This window comes from Hemiscyllium ocellatum, chromosome 23 (assembly GCF_020745735.1).
Source record: "Hemiscyllium ocellatum isolate sHemOce1 chromosome 23, sHemOce1.pat.X.cur, whole genome shotgun sequence".
Lineage (NCBI taxonomy): Eukaryota > Metazoa > Chordata > Chondrichthyes > Orectolobiformes > Hemiscylliidae > Hemiscyllium > Hemiscyllium ocellatum.
The window spans coordinates 2,247,366-2,268,260 of record NC_083423.1 but is presented as its reverse complement, the minus strand read 5'-3'; the positions used below and the strand labels follow the sequence as shown (position 1 = coordinate 2,268,260).

The 20,895-nt window shown below is 40.0% G+C and overlaps 1 protein-coding gene across 4 annotated transcripts in view; it reads left to right on the top strand.

The window, feature by feature from the left end:
- sema3d (sema domain, immunoglobulin domain (Ig), short basic domain, secreted, (semaphorin) 3D) overlaps positions 1-20,895 on the top strand; it is a 356,167-nt gene that overhangs the window by 176,160 nt on the left and 159,112 nt on the right. For all 4 annotated transcript variants that reach the window (XM_060842587.1, XM_060842584.1, XM_060842586.1 and 1 more), the window contains exons 4-6: positions 11,812-11,874; positions 19,499-19,618; positions 19,819-19,912. In XM_060842587.1, the coding sequence (XP_060698570.1) occupies positions 11,812-11,874; positions 19,499-19,618; positions 19,819-19,912 (277 nt within the window). The remainder of the gene's footprint in view (positions 1-11,811; positions 11,875-19,498; positions 19,619-19,818; positions 19,913-20,895) is intronic.

The window sequence follows — 20,895 nt, the reverse complement described above, 5'->3', positions numbered from 1 at the left end:
CACCATACTAGAGTCCCTCTGGTGAAGTGCTGGTGGTATGTCCCACTTTGTATGTATGTGTCTTGGTCTTAAAATGGGTGGTATCATTTCCGGTTCTTTTTCGCAGAGGTTATTAACTGGGGTCCAAATCGATGTCTTTATTGATGGAGTTCCAGTTTGAATGCCAGGCCTCCAGGAAATCCTGTGCGTGTCTCTGATTAGCCTGTCTCAGGGTGGATGTGTTGTCCCAATTGAAGTGGTCTCCTTCTTCGTCTATATGCAAGGATACTAGTGATAGTGGGTCATGTCTTTTGGTGGCTAGTTGATGTTCATGTATCCTGGTGGCTGGTTTTCTGCCTGCCGTGTCCAATGTATTGTTTGTTACATGGTATTTTATGAATGACATTAGTTTTGCTGGTTGTTGGTAAAGGGTCCTTTAGGTTCATCAGTCGTTATTTCAGTGTATTGGTAGGTTTATGGGCTACCATGATGCCAAGGGGTCGGACTGGTCTGGTCGCCATCTCCGAGATGTGTTTGATGTATAGTAGTGTGGCTGGAGTCTCTGGGCATGTTGTGTCTGGTTGTTTGGGTTTGTTGTTTAAGTATTGGGGGACTGTATTTATTGGGTATCTGTTCTTGAATATGCTGTACAGGAATTTTTCTTCTGCTCATAGTTGCTGAGTGTGTTGTGGCCTGTTTAAATAATGTCCTGATGCAGCTCTGTTTGTGGGTGTTGTGATGATTGCTCCTGTAGTTGAGTATCTGGTCTGTGTGTGTTGCTTTCCAGTAAATGCTGGTCTGCAGTTCTCCATTGACTGGTTGTTTCACTATGACATCTAGGAAAGGGAGTCTGGTGTTGTTCTCCACCTCTTTTGTGAAATTTATGCCAGGAAGGATGTTGTTGATGATGTTGTAGGTTTCCTGTAAATTGTTCCGTTTTGTGATTATAAAAATGTCATCCACATAGCGGACCCAAAATGTGGGTTGAATCGTGGGGAGGGCTGTTCGTTCTTATTACCTACCATGGTGATGAAACGTCTGACAACAAACCTGCCAGCTCAGCGAGCTAACCTACAACCTGTCTTATATACCCCCCTTCAGACGCAGAGGAAAATGCCTTAAACTTGCAGATAACTCATTCTATATTTGTCCGTTTTTCATTTCTAAACAGCTTAATAAAATCTAATGAAACTTAATAAAACAACCAACGATTGGCTTGATAAGTCTCAGTAATGTGCATTTGAACAAGCATCCAACAATGAGAACCGTTTTTGAAACATCATTTTTCTGAGCAAGGACTCAAGCAAATATGAGAATCAAGATCAGGTCATCTCCAGGTCAATGCTTTGCAGTTCTCACAGTGAAAGAACACCATAAGATATAGGAGCAGAAATTAGGCCATTCAGCCCATCAAGTCTGTTCTCCCATTCAATCATGGCTGATTAGTTTCTCAACCCCATTCTCCCGCTTTCTCAAAGTAACCCTTGAACCCCTTGACAATCACGAACCGATCTATCTCAGTCTTAAATACACTCAATGATCCAGCCTCCACAGCCTTCTGTGGGAATGAATTCCATAGATTCCCCACTCTCTGGCTGAAGAAGTTTCTCCTTATCTCCATACTAAAAGGGCTTCCCTTTACTCTAAGGCTGTACCCTGGGGTCCTAGTCTCTCCTACCAATGGGAACATCTTCCCAACATCCACTTTGTCCAGCCCATTCAGTATTCTGTAAGTTTTAATTAGACCCCCCTTGTCCTTCTAAACTCCACTGAGTGTAAACCCAGAGTCCTTAAACGTTCCTCATATGTTAAACTTTTTGTTCATGGGACCATTCTCCTGAACCTCCTTCAAACATACTCCATGGTCATTATATCCTTCCTGAGATATGGGGCCCAAAACTGCTCACAATACTCCAAATGTGGTCTGACCAGAGCCTTACACAGCCTCAAAAGTACATCCCTGTTTTTATATTCAAGTACTCTCAAAATAAATGCCATTATTGCATTTGCCTTCCTAACTACTGACTCAACCTGCAAGTTTACCTTGAGAGAATCCTGGACTAGATCTCCCAATTGTCTTTGCACTTCAGACTTCTGAATTTTCTCCCCATTTAGAAAATAGCCCATACCTGTATTCTTCCTCCCAAAGTGCATGACCTCACACTTTCCCACATCTGTCACTCTGTACTCCATCTGTCACTTCTTTGCCCACTTCCTAACCTGTCCAAATCCTTCTGAAGCCTCCCCACCTCCTCGGTTCTACCTGTTCCTCTACCTACCTTTGTATCAGCTGCAAACGTAGCCAGAATGACCTCAGTTCCTTCATCTAGATCATTAATGTTAAAAGTGAAAAGTTGTGGTCCCAACACTGACCCTCCACCAATTGTCACTGGCTGCGATCCTGAGAAAGATCCTTTTATCCACTCTCTGCTTTCTGCCAGACAGCCAAGCTTCTCCCCATGCTAGCACCTTGCCTCTCACACCATGGGTCCTTATCTTACTTAGTAGCCTCCTGTGTGGCACCTTGTTAAAGGCCTCTTGAAGTCCAGGTAGATAATATCCATTGATTCTCCTTGGTCTTGGTCTAATATGCTTGTGACTTCCTCAAAAAATCCTAGCAGATTTGTCAGGCATGTCCTCCCCCTGATGAAACTATGCTGACTTTGCCCTATTTTACCGTACACCTTCAAGTTTCAGAAATCGCAATGGATTCCAGGATCTTACCCATGACTGAGGTCAGGCTAAATGGTCTGTAATTTTCCGTCTTTTGCATTACTCCCTTTTTAAACTGGGGTGTCACGTTAGCGATTTTCCAATCCTCTGGGTCCCTCCCTGACTCTAGCAATTCCTGAAAGATCACCACTAATGCCACCACTATCTCTTCAAGCTTTCTCCCTGAGAGATCTGGGGTTTAATCCACCTCTAATCCAAATAGAGGCAGTGGCAGGATATAATTTCAGAACAACTGCTGAGAGCCCTGGAACATGTCATGTAATCAAAACAAACTTTAATTTCTTTAATATGAACTGGTTAATCTGATTGACAATGAATAAATTTGTAATATGTCACTGAAAAGCATTGGAATGCAGCGCATTCTATCACCAGTAATAATGACCCTGGTTATCAGGCACCATTTTATTACACTCATACAGAAGAGCATTAAGAATGGCAAGGAATTAGAGTGGAGTGTTCCCCAAATTAGTTTTGTTTGACTATGGTATTCTAAAAGGAATTCCCTAGAATATCTCTCCAAATTGGCAATAGGAATTTTGTATTCTTTAACTTCTCCCAGAAGATCATAGTTTAGGCTGAGTATGGGAATAGTTTGCATGTTGTGGTATACCATGTATTGTAATTTTATGGGACAGACTGAATAGCCTAGACATTTGTTTTTTTTTCCCCTGTTGATATATCAGGAAAGATAGATTGAAATCTTTGGCTTCCAAAATTAATGAATCAGAATTATTTTCTTCTGGTTATCAGGCAAATGTTACATCTGAGCAGATCTGGCCCGTCTACCCATTCCCTTTGCTACTCTGATGCAAGTTTAGAGTTTAAATGAGAAGATTGACTCCTGAATTAATGCCCAATTAAAGTGCACTTGATTTGGCCACACAAGTAACAACAGACTCTACATTCACAATAACTCAGTTGTACTAGTTGAACGTGCTGATTTCCAATGAAACTCTCAAATTCTTGGTTGTTTTGTTAGATTTTATTCAGTATTTTTATTAGGTTAGTAAATTAATTCAGTGAAAAATAGTAACAAATTGCTTGAATTGCAACCAGTTAAGGAGGGATTGGCTTTGTTCTTTTTAAATCCCCTTTGAGTGGTAACAATAATTTTTTTTTGTTAGCATGCAGCTATCCTTAAAGTCAAGACTTTAAGTGAAACATCTTTCAGTGAGGGCTTCCTTTATTTTTTAATATAGTGCATGTAGTAGGTGTATCCAGGCATGTGCAGAAAATCCTCCCTGTGATGTTGCAGCAGAAATAAAAACAAGTGGCTTCTCATAATGTCATCATTTTCTGGATGCAACCAGAACTTTAAGTGAAGCACAGTTTCCTATTGGAATCAATAGTAAAGCCAGAGTTAGGTTCATGTGATAATTTATGGTCAGAAAAAGCAACGCATAGGTTGAAACATTATGTCACATGTAGGTATTTCTAGCTGAAAAACTCTTGCAAAAGAATATGAATTACTAAATGTAAAAGAAACACTGTATAGTTGTTGATTTCAGGACTTTTCTGAGCAGTAAGCAATTTAAAAACTTTATCAAGTTGAACTGATATATGGTGGATCAATGGTTGCACTGCTGCTTCCCAACTCCAGGGAGCGGGATTTGATTCTACTCTGGGACAGATGTCTGTGCAGAGTTCGCACATCCTCCCAGTGTCTGTGTGGGTTTCCTCCCACAGTCCAAAGATGTGCAGGTTAGTTGGATTGGTCGTGGGAAATTGCCCATAGTGTCGAGGGATGTGCAGACTAGGTGGGTTAGCCATGGGGTAATGCAGGGTTACAGGAATAAGGTCGGGTGGGGTGTCTCTAAATGGGAAGCTCTTCTAACAGTCGCTGTGGACTTGATGGACTGAATGTCCAGATTCTACACTTTGGGAATTCTATGATTTCTAAATGCCTACACTTTTAATGAAATAATCTTAAAACCAAAATAAATTGAAATGTTAGAAGAATTACAAGAAGCATAGGTTGATAGAGTTCACATTAGTACAATACTCATATTATCCTTACAGTGTGGAATGAGATCTGCACATCCCTGGGCACTATGGTAATTTAACATGGTCGATCCACCCTAACCTGCACATTTTTGAACTGTGGGAGGAAACCGATGTAGACACGGGGAGAATGTGCAAACGCCGCACAGACAGTCATCTGAGGTTGGAATCAAACCCCGGTCCCTGGTGCTGTGAGGCAGCAGTGCTAACCAATGGGCCACGTGAGGCTCATCTGGTGAAGTTTTACTTGACCTGTCTTAATCAGACTACAGAATAGGAACCCTGGCAGCCAATAGGAAACTGAAACTCTCAATGTCAGCAAAAGATGGAACATTATAGGCCAATTAGCCTAACCTCGGTTGTTGGTAAAATTCTAGAATCCATCATTAAGGATGAGGTTTCTAAATTCTTGGAAGAGCAGAGTCTGATTAGAACAAGTCAACATGGATTTCGTAAGGGGAGGTCATGTCTGACAAACCTGTTGGAATTCTTTGAAGAGGTGACAAGTAGGTTAGACCAGGGAAACCCAGTGGATGTGGTCTATATAGACTTCCAAAATGCCTTTGGTAAGGTGCCACATGGGAGGCTGCTGAGCAAGGTGAGGGCCCATGGTGTTCGAGGTGAGCTACTGGGATGGATTGAGGATTGGCTGTCTGACAGAAGGCAGAGAGTTGAGATAAAAGGTTCTTTTTCGGAATAGCAGCCGGTGATGAGCGGTGTCCCGCAGGGTTCAGTGTTGAGGCCACAGCTATTCGCATTATATATTAATGATCTGGATGAAGGGACTGGGGGCATTCTAGCGAAGTTTGCCAATGATGCGAAGTTAGGTGGACAGGCAGGTAGTACTGAGGAAGTGGGGAGGCTGCAGAAGGATCTAGACAGTTTGGGAGAGTGGTCCAGGAAATGGCTGATGGAATTCAACGTGAGCAAATGCGTGGTCTTGCACTTTGGAAAAAAGAATACAAGCATAGACTACTTTCTAAATGGTGAGAAAATTCATAAAACCAAAGTACAAAGAGATCTGGGAGTGCTAGTCGAGGATTCTCTAAAGGTAAACATGCAGGTTAAGTCCGTGATTAAGAAAGCAAATGCAATGTTGTCATTTATCTCAAGAGGGTTGGAATATAAAAGCACCGTTGTGCTACTGAGACTTTATAAAGCTCTGGTTAGGCCCCATTTGGAGTATTGTGTCCAGTTTTGGTCCCCACACCTCAGGAAGGACATACTGGCACTGGAACGTGTCCAGCGGAGATTCACACGGATGATCCTTGGAATGGTTGGTCTAACATATGAGGAACAGCTGAGGATCCTGGGATTGTATTAATTGGAGTTTAGAAGGTTAAGGGGAGATTTATTAGAAACTTACAAGATAATACATGGCTTGGAAAGGGTGGATGCTAGGAAATTGTTACCGTTAGGCGAGGAGATTAGGACCCGTGGACACAGCCTTAGAATTAGAGGGGGTCAATTCAGAACAGAAATGCGGAGACATTTCTTCAGCCAGAGAGTAGTAGGCCTGTGGAATTCATTGCCGCAGAGTGCAGTGGAGGCTGGGACACTAAATGTCTTCAAGGCAGATATTGATAAATTCTTGATGTCACAAGGAATTAAGGGCTACGGGGAGAATGCTGGTAAGTGGAGTTGAAATGCCCATCAGCTATGATTGAATGGCAGACTGGACTCGATGGGCCGAATGGCCTTACTTCCACTTCTATGTCTTATGGTCTTATGGACTATTTTATTCACATCTGTGAAGCAAAATAATGTTATTTGAGCCAACTTGAAATGAGAACTGAGTGAATGACTTAAAATGAAGCTCAGGATAACAAAGCCATGACAGGGCAAGAGGGGTAAATGCCATTGGGAAAGTCACGGCATTGGCAGCAATAATTTCTTCCCTGGATGCCAAATTGAAATGCCTTCCAATGAAAGTGTCAGTTGTAACGTTTTGTAATGGAACAAGTTTCGTCTACCAAAGAACTGTGCCCAAGCTACCTTACCAAAAAGTTCCTTGCTCAATTAATTTAGTATAATTTATTACCTTAAATAACATGCTAAATTAACAAAAATTGTCGCTGACTGGTGGGGGGGGGGAGCTCAGGTTCATGACTCTGTGAGTCCTGTGAGCTGTCCAACTGAGCTCACTGTTGTGTACAGGAGTTTGCTTGCTCTGCAAACTCTCTCCCAACTTGGGTGACAGCTTTACAACTCTGTCTGAAGCTTTTCAAACTTCTACCTTCTGTTGTTCTGAGCAAAGTATTTAACAATGCAATTCAGGCACTTTGGCAGATATTCATGTTCCATGATGAAATGTTGTAGCTGGCACTACCATTACCGTCTCATTGACATTTTTTCTTCTGACCTGAGCATAGATTTGCTCTCCCGCTCTGCATTGTAAGCAATGTAAAACAAGGCTTGAAAACTCCACTGATGTTCCATTTGCTGACTTCAGAGGAATCAGGAACACTTGCATGTGTTCTGGCCACCCCCAGGATGAGTATACCTGTACCTCTGTCTCTGACAGCAGTTCCAGTGGAAATAAAAAGTGAGTCACATTTGTGCAATTTGGCTTTTGTTTAACTCTTTAGGCCTGGTGAAAGTCCATGTACCCTGTTCAAGGTCAGGCTAGTGTACGATTGCTGACATTCAGTTGCCAGAAGTGAGCACAACATTCCTGATAGGACCTGACCATGCTGCAAACAACTATAGAACTGCGGTGGTTGCAGAGTCACTGAATGTGTTTGAAAAGGAAGTGGATCAATTCTTATCAGGCAGGAGAAAGAAAAATGATTAGGAAAGGGAATTTGGAACATAAACAGATCAGCCACGATTGTGTTGGGTGGTACTGCACGCTGAAAGGGGCTGAATGTCTGCTCCTATTTTGTGTGTTTCTGCAGTGACTTGCTTCCTCACTTCCATAATTCCAAGCCCACTGGGATAAGGCTTAAAATTCTTGAGTCTTTATAATTATATGTTAGATACTTTTAAGGGAAATATTCATGAGGTTATAATTATATATAGTACATGACCTATTGATAAAGAGCTCTCAGTGTTTATCTTGTTGAGGAGGAGAAAGTGAGGACTGCAGATACTGGAGATCAGAGTCGAGAGTGTGTTGCTGGAAAAGCACAGCCGGTCAGGCAGCATCCAAGGATCAGGAAAATCGACATTTCGAGCATAAGCCCTCCATCTTATTGAGCTTGTTCACTTGAAGCATGCTGTGCTGAGGGAAAGGTTCTGCAGTACACTTGAATTGCTTAGTTTGATCACAGTATGTGTGATTGCAATGTATATAATGTACGTGATAATATACATAATGTAGAGATAATGTATACAATCTATAAACCTCAGGAGCTGAAAGAAAAGTCATTGTATTCTTCAGCACTGCGTGACCCATGTTTCATTCTTATGTTACAGGAGTGAACATAGATATTAGAACATGATGATAGCAGACCATTAGTACATCACATCACCACATGACAATACTCTTGTTTAAAGCCACAGGGTCTTGGCTTCATGTTCCAGCCCAGAGCTTGAATGTGTAAGAGCCAGTGCTGACAGTCTGGTGTGATACTGAAGGAACATTGCACTGTTTGAGGTGGCATTTTTCAATGTGAAGCTAAATCAAAACCTGTTCAGATGGTTGTAAAACATCATGCAAGATTTCAAAGAAGATTAGGAGGTTTCTCCCCAGCGTACTGGCCAATATTTATTCTTTAATCAATGTCATGAAAAAAAACCTCATTCCCACATTGGTAACCACATTCATAATAAGAAACTTGATGGAATATGGATATTAATTTGGGATGCCAATACAACTGAAACAGGATTGGAACCAACTATAATGATACCATAATTCTATTGCTGATATTTTGCTTCCAGTTCACTTGTTTCCTTTGTTGTACTGACCTAGGTATTTATAGTATTGTATTTTGGGGAATTGTAAAATGTGAAATTTTCCAGTTTTCAGCAATATTTTATGAGGTAACTTAAGCTAATGTGAATCTAGATTCTTAGGTATTATTTTTGTATTATTCATTGTAAAGAATTGTGTTCAGTCTGATGCTGCTTTCTCCCTGACATTGATTTCCAATCTTTTATTTGATTTATCTGTCTTCACCATGAAATCTAATTTGTAAAACATCTCATGGAATTCCTATTTAAAATTCACATATAGATTCATTGATAATTTTAAAATGCATTTTTCGGTAATGACTTCACTTACTGGAAATCAGACAAGACAATTTGAAGATTAAATTTGGAATATATGCTCAGAAACAATTCTGCCAGTTATTTATATTTTAAATGATTTGAAGGAAACTCCATGTAACCTTCACCACAAAAAACAAACTTGATCTTAAAAAAAAAGTACAACAGAAACATTCATTGGAAAGTGGAATAAATTACCATGTTACTATTTTAAATGATCAATGCTGTTACTTGACAAAAGGTGAATTCTTATGGCTCCACTATCAGAATAAAATCTTTAATATTCCTGCGATCTACATTGAACTTGATGTCTGCTCCTATATGCCAAAGGCAATCTTCAGCATCCAATAGCACAGTATTTCTTTGTCCTTAACACTTACACCAGGAAATTATAAAAATGAGAAACCACAAAATGTATTAGAGGAAGAACTCTTAAAATGGAAAGAATGTTGAATACACGGAAAGCCTGTAAGACTCAGTGTCCCAAATTACTTCTCTTTTGGCTCAAATGCTGTGTGTTCTAATGAAAACAGTCTGCCAACAGGAAAACATTTCACAGAGAAACACTGTATGACCAGAGATATGATAATCTTTCTGATGCTGTTTAAAGAGTACTCTGTCATATTATGGAAAATTGCATACCAATACTGCAAGTTAATTTTAGACTTTTCTGGATTATTTTGGAGTTGGATGTATATTGAATGCCAACATTTAAATAAATTATGTGCAAGATGTCATGGCTTACATGTGATGTGTTTGAGGCTCTTTGAAGTGTTGAATTTGTTTTAAGGATTTTGTTTGTTCAGGATACTTGTCCTTGAGCACATCTAAAACATTGGGGTCTGATCTGCACCAAAACCCCCTCACCCCTCACACGTCACCCCTCACCCTACTGGGAAATTGCAGTGTTCCTGCCACGCATGGACCTTGAGGTCTGCACAGAACCAAACAACATTCTGGGGAACATTCTCAGCAACATCTCTATTTTAACATTCTAATCCTTGTTTATTGTTCCTTCCATGGTCTTACTCCAAATCTTTGACCATAAGATGTTGTTCAACCTCTCCAGACCGCTCTGCCATTCAATAAGATCTGGATGTGGTTTTTACTCCACTTTCATTCCTGCCTACTGCCCCTACTAACCCTTTGAAATCTCCACACTTCCTCAAATCTGGAATCTTGAGCATTCACAATTTTAATAATTCCAACACCGGCTCAATCTCCACAAAACTATTCCTGTTTTCCCAGCTGGGATTATGTAGCACAGTCTGCTCAGAGTTTACTGTGAGGATGTCCCTGACTGATCCAAGCATCAGAACCTTATCTCCAGGTGACCTATCATCTGCTCCACCACAACTCTGGTTGATGAATGAACAGCACTTACATCTATACACAGAAGGTTATCAGAGACAGCTCTCTATTGCAGTGTTGAAGACCTCCATTTGCGTATGTTTGTTCTCGACTGATGTCTTCACTCTTAGGATGTAAGACTCATGATCAGTTACATCATCATGATTTTCAAGAATCATAATATACCACAACTCCACTTGACATTGGGGAGATGATATTCTGGCTGGCTGATTGTTTTGCAGAATGCCGACGTTCTGCCTGTTAAAAAGAAAAAAATCCTGAGCTTCCAGTTGCCTGCCACTTTGCCAGACCACCCTGTTTCCTGGCCAACATCTCTGTCTGAGGTTTGCCGCAGTGCTCCAGTGAAGCTCAGTGTAAGCTGGAAGAACAGCACCTCATTTTCCATTTGAGGACCCTGCAGCCCTCCGGACTCAATATCGAGCTCAACAATCTTAGGACTTTATGAAGGAAAGTCGCTGGAACCGAAACACTAACTCTGCTTTCTCTGCACGGAAGCTGCCAGATCTGCTGAGTTTCTTCAGCAATTTCTGTTTTCATCCAATTTAGTACTCCGTCCCATATCACTTGATCACTTTAGCCTTAAGATCTATATCCAACTCCTTGTTGTTCAATGTTTTGGCTTCAATTGCTTCTATGAAAGAGAATTCTACAGTCTTCCCACTCTATGAGCGAAGACATTTCTCCTCATCTCAATCCTAAATAACCTACCTCAAATCCTTAAACTGTGTCACTTGGTTCTGAACTCCCAGGTCAACAGGAACATGGGCGGCACGGTGGCACAGTGGTTAGCACTGCTGCCTCACAGCGCCTGAGACCCGGGTTCAATTCCCGACTCAGGCGACTGACTGTGTGGAGTTTGCACGTTCTCCCCGTGTCTGCGTGGGTTTCCTCCGGGTGCTCCGGTTTCCTCCCACAGTCCAAAGATGTGCGGGTCAGGTGAATTGGCCATGCTAAATTGCCCATAGTGTTAGGTAAGGGGTAAATGCAAGGGTATGGGTGGGTTGCGCTTCGGCGGGTCGGTGTGGACTTGTTGGGCCGAAGGGCCTGTTTCCACACTGTAAGTAATCTAATCTAACATCCTTCCTGCTTGACTCTGTCTGGTCCAGTTAGAATATTATTGGTTTTTACGAGATCCCCACTCATTCTTCTAAGCTACAGTGAAAGTAACCCTAACTGATGCAATCTCTCTTCTTATGGCAGTCCTGACATTACAGGATGGCAATCAAACAGTTAACTCTGGTTGATCATTTATTAGTCCTAACTGGTATGAGTAGAGTTGGATGATGTTGGTTTAAATCATAATGCCCTTCCTGTAAGTTTAGTTCAGATGAATTAATTGAAGATCGAACCTGTGTTGCCTGGCTCCACCCCATATTTTACTATCAATGGACTCAGAAAGGGAAATGAGAAATTCAGCTATATACTTCAGGATTGTGCATATCTTTAATTCTTGAAGCAAAACAGCAACATAATCACATGGTGTAATGTTGAAAACATAACGATCATTTTCTTTTACAGATTCACTGGCCTGGAACCAAAGAAAGAGTTGAAATGTGCAAATTGACTGGGAAGCATCCTTTGGTAAGTATCACTGTTATGTAGCCATTTCATTCATTAAACTTCTCATTCTGCATTCTACATTATATCTGCATTATGTTATAAGTTGTGTTTTTGATTGAGCAATTGGCCCTTAAGTATCAGACAAAATAATAAGGTACAGCTTCTCAATCAGATATTCCAGAATAACATTGTGAGTGCTCAGTGTCTCACTGTTTCAGATCACTGATCTCTTACAGTGTACGGATCAAACATGTGTAGGTTCCCAGGGGCCTGGATCACGGTGATGTGGATCACCGGGTGTGTCAATCATGACTGAAACCATGTATAATTCTGTCAGTCAAGCAAGTTGGCTCAATGCTGCTGAGTCTGAATAAGGACATTTGTGAAGCAAAAGGAAACATGGTGAACTTTGGAAATCTGAAAGAAAAGCAAGATAAAATGACAGGTTAGACAAAAGGTCTTTCAACCTCGTAAAAGAAACTGTTGTTTAGCTTTTCACTAACATCTCCCTGATGGAAGACATACTTCAATTGTGATGTTGTATTTCAGAGCAGAACATGTGAGTAGATTGAGATTGACTTGTGCAAGTGTGTCTGTTCAAAATATTTATTCTGCAGTCGTGTGCAATTTTTGGAATACTAGTGAACATGGATTTGATTCACATAAACCATTTCAATGTTCATAGTCAATATAGACTGTCTCAACTCCAGCACTGCCAACCTTCTCTCTTTGTGAGTTCCATGCTAAATCCCTCTAGCATTCAGTTATACCAGTGAAATATCCTTGTGAAATGTTTCTTATTGGAATATCAGGACAGCATGACTAAACAAATAGATGAAATTGAGCTGAGAGACACTCAATGTGAATGTGTAAAAGGTAACAAACCCAACTGATTTTTGAGGAAGTAATGAAAGGCAAGACACTATAGACCTGTTTTCCCATTGGAGAAAGACAATGGAGAGTGGTTTAAGCTGAGGTTCAGCACACCTCCAGGTGAGGGGAAAGGTTGTGGAGGGAAGTCTTTCAAGGTAACCTTAGCCAGTGTTGGAATTACACCTACACTATTGACATTACTCTTCATTGCAAACCAGCCATCCAACCAACTGACCCCCAAACTAAAGTAGTGGAATGGGGAATATCAATGGATACAGTTTATATGGATATCCTGAAGATAGCCAACATTAGAAACTTTGTTTATTATTAAAGCTCATTGAGTTTAAGGTAGTTGTTGCAATGGGGAGGATATCACTTTGTGATAGCAGACTGCAAGTATGAATTGTACATATGTAATCAAACTGAGAGGAGGTGGCAGATGATGTCCCATGGCCATTGGTACTAGACTCTCAACAATTCAGTATATGACTGACTTGGTGAACACAAGGAGGCATCTTTACATTCCAGTTTGCTAGTGTCACAATGATTGGTGATAAATATTATGTGCACATCATTAGAAAGGGAGAGTATTAGATTGAGTGAATGGGTAGAACTGTAACAAATGGATTTCAAAGCAGGTAAATTGTGATTATTCATAAGTGCATAAAAAGATCAATCTTAGTATTTCTTAACTGGTGAAAATCCAGGAGCAGTGATATTCCAAAGAGAGTCAAGGATTGTGAAAAGGTTAGACCATAACACCATAAGAAATAGTAATGGAAGTAGGTCACTGGAGCCCTTAGGCCCTAACGGGTTTTGAGAAGATTTGTAGCTCAGGTTGAGGCTCTGGATATAGGTTTGCTCGCTGAGCTGGAAGGTTCATTTCCAGACCTGTCATCACCATTCTAGGTAACATCTTCAGTGAGCCTCCAAATGAAGCACTGGTAGTGTAGCCCGCTTTCTATTTATATGTTTGAGTTTCCTTGGGATGGTGATGTCATTTCCTGTTCTTTTCCTCAGGGAGTAGTAAATGGGATCCAAGTCAATGTGTTTGTTGATAGGGTTCCGGTTAAAATGCCATGATTCTTGGAATTCTCATGTGTGCCTCTGTTTGGCTTGTCTTAGGATGGATGTGTTGTCCCAGTCAAAGTGGTGTCCTTCCTCATCTGTATGCGTACACTAGTATTCTTACATATGGATGAGGAAGGACACCACTTCGACTGGGACAACACATCCATCCTAAGACAAACTAAACAGAGGCACACATGAGAATTCCTAGAAGCATGGCATTCTAACCAGAACCCTATCAACAAACATATTGACTTGGATCCCACTTACGAACCCTGAGAAAAAGAACAGGAAATGAAATCACCATAGGAAATGATGTCATCGCAGGAAATGGCATCACCAATCCAAGGAAACCCAAACAAATATAGAAAGTGGGCCATACCAACAGTGCTTCATTCAGAGGTGCACTGAAGATGTTCCCTGGTATTGTGACGAAACATCTGAAAATGAACCTCCCAGCTCAGTGAGCAAGCCTACATCCAGCCCTTAAGCCCTCTCCACCATCCAATGTGACCATTGCTGATCTGACATTTTCTTGTCTTTTCCCCATAATCCCTTCATTCCCCTAATGATAAGAATTTGTCTATCTTAGCCTTAAATATACGGAAGGATTCTATGGTCACAGCTCTCTGTGGCAAGGAGTTCCGAAGATTTATAACTGCTCTGAGAGAAGAAACTCTTTCTCATCTCAGTCTTCAATTGACACCCCTTTATTCTGATACAATGTCCTGTGGTCCCGGATTCTCTCATGAGGGGAAATGTTCTCTCAGCATTCACCCTGTCAAGCCCCTTAAGAATCCTGTTTCAATGAGATCATCTCTCATACTTCTAAAATCCACTGAGTTGAGTTCCAGCATGTTCAGCCTTAACTTATGAGACAATTCCCTCCATCCCAGAGGTCATTCCAGTGAACCTTCTCTGAACTGCCTCTAATGAGATGATATCTTTCCCTTAAATAAGGGGGTCGAAACTGTTCACAGTGCTCCAGATGTGGTCTCCCCAGCACCTCGTACAGTTATAGTAAGACTTCCCTTCTCTTATACTCCAATCTCTTTGAAACAAGAGGTACTTACTGACTAAATAAGGCACACTTACCAATTACCTGTTGCCCCTATGAGCTAGTTTTTCTGTATTTTATGTACAAGTACTCCTACAGCCCTTTACGTTGCAGGTTTCTGCAGTTTTTCTCCATTTAAATAATATTTTGTTTGTTTGTTTTCCCTTCCTAAATGAACAACTTTACATTTGCCCACATTATACAACATTTACCAGCTTTTTACCCATTTACTTAACCTAACAATATCTCTCTGTAAACCATTTGTATCCATCCTAAAACTGGCTTTTCCACCTATTTTTGTGTCATCTGTAAATTTGGCTAGAGTACATGAGTTACTTCCTTCCTCCAAGTCATTCATATATGTTGTAAACAGTTGTGGTGCCAGGACTGATCCCTGTGGAAATCCATTGATTACAGATTGCCAATGTGAAAAAGAACTCCTTATCCCTATTTGCTGTTTCTTGCCCTTGAGATAATTCTCTATCCAGTAATCATAAAAGAATGGTAGATTTTATGATGGAAGGCTATAATATTAGGGAAGAAAGCTTGGCTCTGGTGATACTGTCTAGTCCTGGCTAGACCATTTCTGGAGAACTGTGTATAGTTCCCATGCCACACCTTGGAAAGGAAATATTGGGTTTGGAAAGAGTGCGACAGAGATTAATTTCTTAAAATGTATAAATGGAAATTGAGGATTGATGACAAGGATATCATTTCTTGTTGGTTAGAAGCTTGTGTTGATCCTTTGATTCATTTGAGTAGTTTCCACCTTGCAGGGTTATTGAGAGTCCACTACATTTTTAAAATTCAGTCATTGCATGTTTGCATTGCTGGTTGGACCTGCACTCATTGCCCATCACCAATTGCCCAAAGAACAGTTAAGAGTTAACCACATTGCTGTGGTTTGAGGTGTAGGCTAGACTGGATAAGGACAGCAGACTATTTCAGTTAAGGGGAGTAAATACAACTTTTAATGCAGATCAGCTGTTCATTGCTGGAATTATATGTAGGTGATGAATGGCATTTTTCTGTTCTGATAGTAAGGACTTCCCATTGAAAAGTAAGATGGAAACACATTTTAATGTAACTAGTTGGAGTATTTTAATGGTGTAGTCTAGATAAATGGTAAACATTAAATATTGTGCATTTACATTTTCTTAATGATCTTTCTTCTTATTATATTATTCAATGAAGGGGATTCCTATATGAAAGAATGTATCTAGGATTGAAAGGATCATTGTAAATTGTTTAACATAAAAATGAACATTAATTGTGGCAAAAAGGAGTTATGTCAAAGGTTTCCCAGGACCCACATCCAATTCCATATTGACAAAATCCCATTCAGAAAGTTTGACTTTGTGACACATAAAATAATGAATGTAACCTTTCGCTGCTACATGCTAGGGGTCACATTAATGAAACACGTATTTTGGCAGTTTCAGGCAAGCCCCCTGTTGACACGAGCCCAGAGGGCATGGTGCTGAAAGTGGGGTTGAATTTTCATTGTAGAGTAATTTGCATGGGGCCCCAGTTAGTGGATTTCATCACTCTAGCCTTGAGCACTATTCTGTCATCACATTTATAATAATGACAATAATTCTTCTTTATTTAACCAATCTAAATCAAATTCGCCATAGATATATTCTCTCTCACCCTGAGGTGAGCATCAAGTCATGGCAAAGTTTGTTTGAATCATGACTTGCAAAATTGGGCTATTTCTGCTCAAAGATTTAAGAGCCCTTAACTGCTGTTTGCATTCTGTTAACAATTGACTGCCGGCCTATTTTAAAAAAAAGACATGGCATAAAACTCCATCCGTGTTTAACCTGTACAATAATTACTTTGTGTAGCATGCTTTGTTGTAGCATTTGGCAATGAACAATGCTTAGCCTCAGAATCACTTTTATTGCATGCCATGAAATTTAAAAACACAAAATTAAAGGGAAAAATAAATTGTGCAGAGATAAAATATATTTATGAACACTCCTGAATTTAAAGTGATCCCATCTGGATTGTATTTTGCTAAGGTCTAAGACAGTAGATTGGAAGTTAACATTCAACAATCTGAACAGAAGTCATCTTGAGGTAAGATTAATAATTAATAAAGAAGCAAGTTACAAGGAGCAGAGCAGTCATATCAAGCATGAAGAAATAACTCATATAAACTAAAGAATCTGATACATATTCTACATCAATACCAATACAATTGTGTTGCAAACATTTCTAAACATGAAGCTGCCTTTCATGTGTCATTTTAATGAACTTTTCCTTTAGATTATGTGAGACTTCATTGTGATGACTTCTTGCTTTTTTTAAAATAAAGAAACCTGAAACTTTTATAACTCAGCAACTCTATACTGTGAGTAGCTGTGTCAAAGAATGGCCAGAAAACTCTTGGCTTTGATCTCTAGTCTCAGATGATTTACTCCACTTCAGTTAGAGAGGGGGAGCTTGATTAAGCTACTCAATTCTAAACACAATGCAGCTCCCCCTGCTAAAAGTACACATGTATTTTGTATGAAAAAGTGGAAACAACACTTTGTGCTCATCCTGAACATTTTATCATCAAAGTTTCTGTTGCAATTTGCAATTTCTTACTTGATCCACTCAGCTCAAAGAAATATGCATCAGTAAATAAGTCATGGTGCATTGTGTTTGATCTGCATGTTTTTGGAGTGAAATGATTGCTTCATCAGAATAGGAGAAAGAAAGAATTGTTGGTGTTAGGGTCAAGTGAGTACGGAGATAATAGAAAAACTTCTCATTGCGGATATATTTTCTACAACAATCAGATTTGGTAATTGTTATGATATTACAAGACATTTTTTCTCTTTATTTTTGGAAATCCTAAAACACAGGTATTTATGAAAAGAATTAAACTACTATGTTCACTGTTTAAAGCCAAAGGGTTGTATTACACGAAAAGTAAAGAATAATAACTACACGGTATTTACAATATAGGTTATGTTAAAAATATCAAAATTGAATGAACATTTACCTGCACTCTTAAGCTGAGCTCATTAACTCAAATTTTGTTCAGCATCCATTTGAATAACACCAACAAATAACTCGTATTAGAAATTTATTGGACATTGGAAGATTAACTCCTTGGCCTGAGGAATGTTTTAAACATTTGTGCAAATTTTTGGATTTCTTAACAATTCTGCTTACTCATGGTAAAGTTGTCCCTTCAAATCTCTTCCAAATATTGCGTGATCCTGGATTCGCAGTTCAGCACAGGGATTACTCCTTTGCTAAGTCTAGCTACTTCAAGTCAGATCTCTCTGAGTTCTAATGGTTTTTCTTTACTCTGGAGCCCTGCACTTAAGAACTCTCACTCTCCTCTCAGCTTCAGTATCCCATAAGTTTAACTCCATGCTAATGGAGTCCTTCAGCTATTAGGTATTTGCAATCCTTTTAGCCAGTTGTCAGGAATTCCCCTGAATAAAGTGATGATTCCAGCAGCCAGCTTGTTTTAGAATAAATTCGATAAAAAGAAAAGAACCATACTCAGGAATCTAGGTCCCCTATATCTTCTTCTTAAATCTATGCTTTGCTATTTCTTATTGTCCGTGCAGCTTGGCCACATGATTGTGACTGGAAACAAGTTGTTATTTGTCAAGGGATCATCTTCTAGATAAACCTAGTTCTTGAAGGGAGCATAGGGAGAATTTCGAGTGCAACAAATGATATTATTGCTGGACTATTAATCCGGATCCCAGGTAATGTTCTTGGGACCTATTTCCAAAAGTCACCATGGTACATGGTGGAATTAGAGTTCAGCCAAATGTCTATTTATGACCATGAAACCATTGCCAAATGTTGGAAAAATACTGTCTGATTTATTAATGTCCATTAGGGAATGAAACTGCCAAACTTACCTGGTCTGGCTAAACATGACTCCAGACCCACACTGATTTGGTAGGCTCTTAACTATTCTCTGGGCATTCAGGTGTAGGCAATAAATGCTGGCCAAACTAGTGATGACCATATTCCATGTATGAATTAAAGGAAGAATAGACCTTTGAGCTTGGATTACTTGGTGGGTTGATTGATTTTTGACTAAGAAATCATATGCCAGATCCAAAGTTTTCATTAAAAACTAGTAAATGGAAATCCCAAATTCAAACAGTCGGATCATTTCAAAACCTGCTCCTTTCCTTCACAATTTTGAATCCCTGATCTTACCTGATATCAGTGAGAGGCCGTGAGTGTTGGATGATGCTGGTATGTAAACCCACTGATGGTGGTTTGTGCAGATAATCTCAGGACTAAAATGAGAAAATTCTATGTGGCCTTATTCTCTGGATTGCCTCGTTATGTGTCCCACTCTCTCTCACATGATAATTTGAGAATTTCTGGATAATCAACGTGAAAAATGCCCACAGGCACATAAATGTTATTACGTTTATAATTTTCCTAGGGATGTGACTGGTGTTTGACTATTTTAAACTTGCCTGATGCAAACACATCAATCCAGATGTTTGTGGAGCGGGTGGAGGTGGGGAGGGGAAGGTTTCAATAAAACAGTGGTGTTCTGTAGACACAATACTCAGAGGAGCAATGATCAGAGAAATCAGAGGCTAACACTTTGTCAATCAGTTGCTTTCATTCCCAGGCTAATGATTCTATCTGTTTCCTGAACAGAGGGAGTGTGCGAATTTCATCAGGGTCCTTCATAATTACAACAAGACCCACGCGTATGTCTGTGGCACTGGAGCCTTCCACCCAATGTGTGCCTTTATTGAGCTCGGACCCCGGGCAGAGGTAATGTAATTTTAGCTACTGTTCTAAGTGGTGCATGGCAGGGAAAGCAGCAAATGGAATGAATATCATCCATCATTTCCCTTCAAAGGGATTTTCACAACACCCTGTTGGTATTTCACATGGATGATTCACACTTAATACAAAGAGATTCATTCATTCAAAACTTATTTCAAAGAGGTAATCTTTATTTTTTTTATCAGGAGCCTGTGTTTCGCCTGGACTTAGATAGCCTCGAGTCTGGAAGATTGAAGTGTCCCTTTGACCCTCTGCAACCTTTTGCTTCTGTGTTAACAGGTAAAAAAAAGCACTGCCCCTTCAGTATGTAATGCCATGTAATAGAGTGAGAATTCCTCAGACTGAAACAGCAGCTAGAAGTGATTAGTTTAAGAAAAGGAGTTCCTGATTTGTAATTAATTAACATCATCATCATCAACCTGAGCTATGCAATCAGCACTGAATGTAAATGTTTGAAGATTTGATGAAAGCTGTTCATATAAAAATGGAAGGTTTATACTGACATTGATTTTCAGGAAAGATCGTCATCATGATATATTTAGAAAAAAAAAGCTAGAAATCTTGATTGTCAAGTTTAGAATTTGACTGGGCTGTGTTTGAATATCACAGCTTTACCTTTGACTATGACACAGAATGATAGACAGTTAAGAACAATATACAGTTTACATCCCACACCTATCTATTCATCAGACTCCTTGGGGATAAGGACCCAATCTTTCTAAAATTATGTAGGGGGTCAGTAAGGCTGACCATTATGTGCTGGAGCACGCTGGACACTGAAGGCAGAGCCATTGCAGAGATTTTAGATCATTGAGCTTGTCTGACATCCATACCCAAGCAGCACTGTTCCTTTGTCCAATGCCCTCCACAACTCTACCCCCTCTAGCACGTTCCTTTGCCACGTGAAAAATGCCAGATGTAATGCTAAGCCATCATTGCAGCCCTTACAGTTCCAAAATGTCCTGGGAGTTGTGATACTGAGAAAGGTGGTGGCATAGTGCCATTGTCACCCGACTAACAATCCAGAGAGCCGGATATTAATCAGCAACGCAAAGGTTAATAATGACCATTATGTCGATTGTTGTAAAAACTCATCCTGTTAACTAATGTCTTTAGGGAAATAAATCTGCCATCCTTACCTGGTCTGGCCTAGATGTGATTGCATACCTACAATTGTGGGGTTGACTCTTAACTCCTGTCTAAAGTGTTCCATTCAGTTGGATCAAGTGCTTGAAATTCTAAGTAAAGGAATGATACGGGAC